A 7,916-nucleotide genomic window follows, 5' to 3' on the forward strand; every position below is an offset into this window, starting at 1 on the left:
CTCAACCTGTGGGGGAGACAAGCTCAGACAGATAGTCAACGTTGAATATGACAGTATACCCTAGTATTAAATATGACAGAATGTGCAGAGAAAGTAGGCTGACAGCACCGAGGCAGGCTGAGGGGTGGGGTGGGCAAGAATGTCTCAAAGAAACAGTGCCTGCTGTCGTGTGGAGAGTAGTAGGCTGGCGCCAAAACATGGCGGGCATCGTGGGCTCTGCTGGGAACTTTGGATCGTATCGTTCTGTAAAAGGGGGATAATAATAGAGCCTGCTTCATAGGAGGCTTACGTGAGGGAATACATGCAAAGTGCTTAGAACAGTGCCAGGCACACGGTGAGTTCTCACGGAGACTCAGCTGTTACGGTCATTATCATCTGTGGTGATTTGGAGCCGTGGAAGGCATTGGAGCAGGAAATGGATAATCAGATCTGCATTTTCTGAGGATTGTTCTGGCTCCAGGACAGAGTAAGTCAGAGTGGGGCAGAAGCAAAGAGGGAAATACCCGAGTCTAGGCTGCAGTGGCCTGGCTGAGGCCAGTGGCAGCAGGTGGAAGAGAGCCACGGGGGCGGGGAAGCACAAGGGCACAGTGACTGAGGGGACGAGCACGGAGGGGTTTTTGAGGATGGCTTGAGGGTTCTGGCCAGGGTTTGGGGGTAAAGGGGTGAAGGTGCCTTTGACCGAGATGGTGTTCCAGTGGCAGAGCCGGGCATAGAGGGAAGCTGATGAACTCCGCTTGGCAAGGGTTGAGATGGCAGGGCCTGGGGGACCCCCGGGTGGCTGCTGGCCACTCACTTCAGCTCGGGAGCTCGGGGAGCCCAGGCTGCAGCCGGGGTAGTGGGCAGCTCCAGATTGTGCGTGCAAGATCCCACGGGCAAAGGAGGGCCCCCCGCAAGGTTTCAGAGTGCAAAGGCCTGGGAGTGAACCCCAGAGGAGCACTGTGCCCTGCCTGCAGGAAGGAGAGCTGGACAGGGTGATGCGGCAGGTGCCCAGAGGCCCCAACGATGTCGGGGACTGCATGGCTGGCTACCATTGCTCTCTCTTGGTCTGTACTCATTTCATTAGTTGGGTGCAGGGCTCGAGGGACATTCCCCTGCCTCTGCCCCACCCCGACCACTCTACCAGGCAAGGGGATTTGGTGCCGTGGTCAGAAGGGCCTCTGTTCATCACCTACCTGACAGGTGGTGTGGTAGCCTCTGAGCTCCACAGCTGGGGGCACGGAGCTGGTTGTGGCCTAGGAGCAAAAGCAGCATGTGGCCACCACCTGGCAGGCTGGGTCTTGGGGGCAGTAGGGAGACCTCAGCTCTTACCCTGCTCTACCTGCCTCCTCCACTTCCTACAGTCCATTGACCCTGGACAGCAGTTCACATGGGAGAATTCAAACCTGGAGGTGAACAAGCCCAAGAACCGCTACGCAAATGTCATCGCCTACGACCACTCACGGGTCATCCTTACCTCCATCGATGGTGAGCCAAGGGCAGCGCCCCCTCCCATCCCCTTGCTCTCCTCCTTGCTGGCTGGGGTGACGTTCCATCCTGTACGAGAGGCCCGTGAGTCCCAGGGGTGCACCAGGGGATGGTGGGCTGGACGGGGGGCTCTGGGATAATGCTCTCCTATGTCCCTTCGTGCCCATAGGTGTCCCAGGGAGTGACTATATCAACGCCAACTACATCGATGGCTACCGCAAACAGAATGCCTACATTGCTACACAGGGCCCACTACCTGAGACCATGGGCGATTTCTGGCGGATGGTGTGGGAACAGCGCACGGCCACTGTGGTCATGATGACACGGCTGGAGGAGAAGTCCCGGGTAGGACGGTGCAGGGGCCTGCCAGGAGGTGGGGTGGGAAACACCCAGCCACCAGGTGACTTCAGGCACCTGTTTCTGTCTCTGTCCGAAGTTCCTCAAGGAACGCACCAAGTGCTGTTGTCTTCTCGGAGTGTTCCCATGTTCCCTAGCTGCTGGGTATTCCTGGGGTATGGCGTGTTCCCTAGTCACCAGCAGGTTCCTAGGATATTAACATGTTGTACCAGATGCTGTCATTTTCCAAGAATGTTAATGTGTTCCCCAGTTGCTAGCATGTTCCCGAGATGTTCACATGTTCCCCAGATGCTGGAGTGTTCCTGGGGCATTAACACATCTCCTAAGTTAATTAGTGCAAAGAGCTGCTGTTATCTGCTTTTGCACTGCAAAGCATTGACTGGAACGTAAAATTTACAGAGCTTGAAAATGGCGCATAAACCTTATGGGTAAATTTGGCAGAAAATGTGCCTGGTGTGATCTGGTCATGAATAAATAATTTTCAATTACGGCCCTCATTCTCCCAGCTCGGGTAGGGATGGCATTGTAGCACGAGAACCTGATACGGTTTGGTGAGAGGGTGGCACAATAGATCTGAGAGTTCAGGGCGGGGGGGACCTTGCAGCCAAGTAAGCTAGACCTCCCACCCTTCTTTGCCCCTGGGGCCCCTGCCAGTCTGAGCCTTTGGGCAACTCTGAGCACCCTTGCACCTGCCCCGCTTGTCCCCCTGTAGGTGAAGTGCGACCAGTACTGGCCAGCCCGGGGCACCGAGACCTACGGCCTCATTCAGGTGTCCCTGCTGGACACAGTGGAGCTGGCCACATACACCGTACGCACCTTTGCACTCCACAAGGTATGGCCCTGCCCTGGTACTCGTCCCCCACCCGGGCCCTACCAGGACAGCAGTGTGAGCTAAGCGTGCTGGGGACGGGCGGGAACTCAGTGCTGGAAGCCGGGGCTTAGAGGTGTGTGAGTGCCCCGTGGCAGCCAAGGCTGTGGGTGGGATGAATGGAAAGAGCGCCTCGAGCTCCTTCACTCCGCCCCGCATGGCTTCTGAGTCCGGTGAGAGCAGCAGGTCTGGCCTCAGCATACTCCCCCTGTCACATCACCTGCCCCCACTTTTCTCCCCAGAGTGGCTCCAGTGAGAAGCGGGAGCTGCGTCAGTTCCAATTCATGGCCTGGCCAGACCACGGGGTTCCCGAGTACCCGACCCCCATCCTGGCCTTCCTGCGGCGGGTCAAGGCCTGCAACCCACTCGATGCAGGGCCCATGGTGGTGCACTGCAGGTGAGGGGGTAGAGTGCCACCAGAGGGGTGGGATGGGAGGTGGGGTGGACCTCTGCCCCAAGCCGAGCCCGTGTCCTGCAGCGCGGGCGTGGGCCGCACGGGCTGCTTCATCGTTATCGATGCCATGCTGGAGCGGATGAAGCATGAGAAGACGGTCGACATCTATGGCCATGTGACATGCATGCGATCGCAGCGGAACTATATGGTGCAGACAGAGGACCAGTATGTGTTCATCCACGAGGCGCTGCTGGAAGCCGCCACGTGCGGACACACGGAGGTGCCTGCCCGCAGCCTGTATGCCCACATCCAGAAGCTGGGCCAAGTGCCTCCCGGGGAGAGTGTGACCGCTATGGAGCTCGAGTTCAAGGTGGGCGCGGGGGCCTGGACTGGGTCATGGGGATGATCTCCCCAGAAGGCCAGGCCTGACCAGCCCCTTCCTCTGTCTAGTTGCTGGCCAGCTCCAAGGCCCACACATCCCGCTTCATTAGCGCCAACCTCCCCTGCAACAAGTTCAAGAACCGCCTGGTGAACATCATGCCCTATGAATTGACCCGCGTGTGTCTGCAGCCCATCCGTGGTGTGGAAGGCTCTGACTACATCAATGCCAGCTTCTTGGATGGCTATAGGTCAGCATGCCCGTGACTGCACACCACGCCCCACGGGTGCGCAGGCCTGCAGCTGGCTAGCTGGAGGCCCAGCAGAGTAGGGCCAGCCCAGAAGATCAGAGTGGGCTTCCTGGAGGAGGGGTAGTCAATCTGGGCAGGGCTTCAAGGGACCAGACAGTCTGAGGGAGACTCGAGGGGCGGCAGCCCCACCGGCATGTCCGGTCTTGTGTCCACTGCAGACAGCAGAAGGCCTACATCGCCACGCAGGGGCCTCTGGCAGAGAGCACCGAGGACTTCTGGCGCATGTTATGGGAGCACAACTCCACCATCATCGTCATGCTGACGAGGCTTCGGGAGATGGGCAGGGTGAGCCCACCACCCTACCCCCACCCCAGGGCCCTTGCCATGCCTGGGAGCACACCGGCCACGTCTTCACCCCTCCCTCCTTTCACACCCAGACCCTCGGACCCCTTCCTCACCACCTGAGGTGCCCTGCCTCAGAGTTCTCTGAAACCCGGAGCTCTCCTCCCCGACTCCTCCCTGCCTGATCATGGGGGCTGGGTCCTTTGTCCACAGGAGAAATGCCACCAGTATTGGCCAGCAGAGCGCTCTGCTCGCTACCAGTACTTTGTTGTTGACCCAATGGCTGAGTACAACATGCCCCAGTATATCCTGCGTGAGTTCAAGGTCACGGACGCCCGGGTAAGTGTGGAGAGGGGAGCGTGTACCTTTGCGTCAAAGCATGTCTACAACATTTCCCGAGCACACGTGGGGTGGTGGCTGCCTGCATGGCGCCCTGGCTCAGGCTGCAGGAGTCTGAGGCGAGGGCGCAGGTGTGTGTGAATGCATTTCCCAGGGTGGCTTCAGGTATCGTGATTTCACGGGTACACACCCTGTGTCATTGTCCTGCCCGCCTGGCCTGGTGGGGCTGCAGCGTGGGGCACAAGTGACGTACTTGTTCCCTACCCGCCTCCCCCAGGATGGGCAGTCGAGGACGATCCGGCAGTTCCAGTTCACAGACTGGCCCGAGCAGGGCGTGCCCAAGACGGGTGAGGGCTTCATTGACTTCATCGGGCAGGTGCACAAGACCAAGGAGCAGTTCGGGCAGGACGGGCCCATCACGGTGCATTGCAGGTCGGGCTGACCCCGTGGAGGGCTGGGGGAGGGGGGTGACTGTGGGCCTCGTGGGCAGGATCCCTGATCCAGTGCTGTCCCTGAGCAGTGCCGGTGTGGGCCGCACTGGGGTGTTCATCACTCTGAGCATCGTCCTGGAGCGGATGCGCTATGAGGGCGTGGTCGACATGTTCCAGACCGTGAAGACCCTACGCACACAGCGCCCGGCCATGGTGCAGACGGAGGTAGGCGGGCCCACTGGCCGGTGCACAGGCCAGGCTCCTCACATGTACACGCCGCCAGCATTTACCGTTACCTGCTCGGCCCGAGGTGCCGGAGTAGGATGAGTGGAACACGCTTCTCATTCAGCAGCCCTGCACTGAGCACTAGCAGAGTGCCGGGTTTCCGGCGAGGGTTGGACCAGAGTCCTTATGGAGTGCACGCTCTAGGAGCAGATAAACTTGATGGAGGTGGCTGTGGGGGCTGGGGGAGCAGGTGAGTATGGGGCACCGGGGGAGAGAGATGAGCCTTCGGAGGCTCCTCCAGGCTCTCTGGACACGGCTTGGGGCAGATGTCTGGGTCTAGCACCTGCTTGTGGCCCACCAGCTACAGTGTGAGTGCCCTTGGCAGCGTGTCGGGAGTCTCCACTCATACCAGTCCCCTGTTCCGGCAGGACCAGTACCAGCTGTGCTATCGTGCGGCCCTGGAGTACCTTGGCAGCTTTGACCACTATGCAACGTAACTACCGCTCCCCTCTCCTCCGCCGCCCCTGCCTGGGGCTCCGGAGGGGACTCAGCTCCTCTGAGCCATACCGACCATCGTCTAGCCCTCCTGCACGGATGCTGTTGCTGGCAGAGCACAGCCCACTGGGGTCACAGCGTTTCAGGAACATTGCCACACCAAATGGAGAGCCCAGACCACCCCTGGGCGAGTGGGTGGGCCGGCAGGCAGGTGCCGTGGCCCGTCTCTGTCCACCAGGCCCGCCCGGAGCCTGCTTCGAGCTCTCTGTTCCGCTGCCGCCGCGTTTCTCATGCTTCTTTTCATGGGGTGGGGATGGGGACAAAGTCTCCTTTTTTATACGTTAAGTGGGGTAGACTGAGGGATTCTAGCCTCTTCCCTCTGATTTTCCTTTTGCAAATCCTTAACTGCAGAATGGGCCGCTGTGGGGGTTGGGGTTCAGTTTGTTTTCTTTTTTGAGTTCGTTTTGGATCTTCTTTCTGTATGACTCTTGCTGCTGAAGGACAGAACATGCCTTCCTCTGCGTGGAGCTGGGGCCACCGGCCTAAGTGCAGGCCCAGCCGTGGGCCTGGGAGGCATCACCGGTCCAGCTGCTCTTCCGGCCGTTCAGACAAGATCCTGTTTCAGCCAAATGCAGGGAAACACAGTTCTTTTTTTGAGTTTTGTTTTGTTTTTCCTTCAGAGCCTTATTTTAGGCCCCACAGACAGTGGTGGGCGGGGAGGAGATAGGAAACACTCATCCCCAGTTGTCTATTCCCATGTGTGTGTGTGTAACATTCACAGCCCAGAACCACAGACGTGTCTCGGGGAGCCTGGCAAGGCGTTCCTCATCACCATCGTGTTTGCAAAGGTTAAAAAAAAAAACACAAAGAAAAAAAAAAAATCCAAAAAAAACCCCAAAAAAAAACCCACCAAGAAAAACACAGAGTCATCCCCCTGGCCTCTGCTTCAAAACCCCAAGAGGGGAGGCAGCTCTGTGTTCCTGGGCTTCCCAGGGGAGCTGCCAGACTGACCTCTGGGCCCACAGAGCCTTGCTTTTGTCCCCAGCATTGCGGGTACGGCGTGGTGTTGGTAAGCTGTGGATCTGGCCGTGGGGCCAAGGTGACTGACACAGGTCAGGGTGTGTACCACGCCCCGCACACCTCAGGGCCGAGCAGGGGCACAGCTGGCCCTTCAGGTCCAGGCCAGTGGGCCTGGTAGCACATGTCTGTCCTCAGAGCAGGGCCAGATGATTTCTCTCCCTGGTTTGCAGCTGTTTTCAAAGCCCCTGAGAATCGCTCTTTTCCACTCCTTCAAGATGCCCTCCTAAACCAATGTGGCAAGACTACTGGACTTCTCTCAATGGTACTATACTCGATCCTTATTATCTTGGCTTGCTGAGGGGCAGGGAGAGGGCCTCTTCCTCTGGGCAGCACTATCTAGGTAGGTAAGTGGGGGCGGGGAAGGGTGCATAGCTGTTTTAGCTGAGGGATATGGAGCACATGTCCCCAGATCTAGCTAGGCTCAGTCAAGATCAACAATCCAGGGTTGGTAATGTTGGATGAAACATTCATTTTTACCTTGTGGATGCTAGTGCTGTAGAGTCCACTGTTGTACACAGTCTGTTTTCTATTTGTTAAGAAAACTACAGCATCATTGCATAATTCTTGATGGTAATAAATTTGAATAATCAGATTTCTTACAAACCGGGCGTCCGTCTCAGCTCTTTCTGGAACCAAAGAGTGGGCTCTGTGAGTTCAATACGTAGGGGTACATTCTGGAGATTTCCTGCTCCTAAGGAGACAGTGAGGCTGTCCTGAGTATTTGCGGCAGTCGGGCTCCCAGCGTGGCTGCCCACTTTCAGAAAGGAACGTTACAAACCCTGAAAACCAGATGCCAGTGTGTGTCAAGGGCACCCCACATGGGACCCAGCTCCCCAGGCAGACAGCAGACCCTTTGCCTCTCCTCACCCTCAGGATGTTCTGGGCCATCATGTTGGGGACCCCGGGCCTCCCCTCCCCTTTCCTCTCCTCCTCGCCTGCTGTAAGGAGAGAGATGGCATGTGCCAGTGGAAGCTGGGACGATACAGAAATTGATTAATGAAGACCCTTGTAATCCTTGCAATGGGGATACTGGACACAGTGTGGCCATTCGACCGCCAGCAACATCTGCTTGTTGAGCCTTGCAGCCTCTCCACCAGTGATCAGACCAGACCCACCGAGTAGTCAGGCCGCGGAACTTCCCGTGGCACAGAGAAGAACAAGACCCAGAACAAATGGGAAAGAGAAGTCAGCAGTGACCGGACTGTTAGTGCCGTGACCAGCCCCACACTAAGGCAGCACCTAACCCTGAGCTGGGGTCAACGAAGGCTTTCTGAAGGTGACGTCGGCTGGAT

The 7,916-nt window shown here is 57.9% G+C and overlaps 1 protein-coding gene across 10 annotated transcripts in view; it reads left to right on the forward strand.

Moving 5' to 3' along the window:
* The window catches only part of PTPRF (protein tyrosine phosphatase receptor type F), an 88,593-nt gene extending 81,366 nt beyond the window's left edge, over nucleotides 1–7,227 (forward strand). For all 10 annotated transcript variants that reach the window (XM_030326100.1, XM_030326093.1, XM_030326095.1 and 7 more), the window contains 11 exons: nucleotides 1,341–1,464; nucleotides 1,634–1,809; nucleotides 2,534–2,653; nucleotides 2,932–3,086; nucleotides 3,168–3,453; nucleotides 3,534–3,712; nucleotides 3,931–4,057; nucleotides 4,268–4,393; nucleotides 4,671–4,825; nucleotides 4,914–5,049; nucleotides 5,478–7,227. In XM_030326100.1, coding sequence (XP_030181960.1) covers nucleotides 1,341–1,464; nucleotides 1,634–1,809; nucleotides 2,534–2,653; nucleotides 2,932–3,086; nucleotides 3,168–3,453; nucleotides 3,534–3,712; nucleotides 3,931–4,057; nucleotides 4,268–4,393; nucleotides 4,671–4,825; nucleotides 4,914–5,049; nucleotides 5,478–5,546 — 1,653 coding nt within the window. In that variant the 3' untranslated portion in view covers nucleotides 5,547–7,227. The remainder of the gene's footprint in view (nucleotides 1–1,340; nucleotides 1,465–1,633; nucleotides 1,810–2,533; nucleotides 2,654–2,931; nucleotides 3,087–3,167; nucleotides 3,454–3,533; nucleotides 3,713–3,930; nucleotides 4,058–4,267; nucleotides 4,394–4,670; nucleotides 4,826–4,913; nucleotides 5,050–5,477) is intronic.
* The last annotated feature ends 689 nt before the right edge of the window (nucleotides 7,228–7,916 follow it).

This window comes from Lynx canadensis, chromosome C1 (assembly GCF_007474595.2).
Source record: "Lynx canadensis isolate LIC74 chromosome C1, mLynCan4.pri.v2, whole genome shotgun sequence".
NCBI lineage: Eukaryota > Metazoa > Chordata > Mammalia > Carnivora > Felidae > Lynx > Lynx canadensis.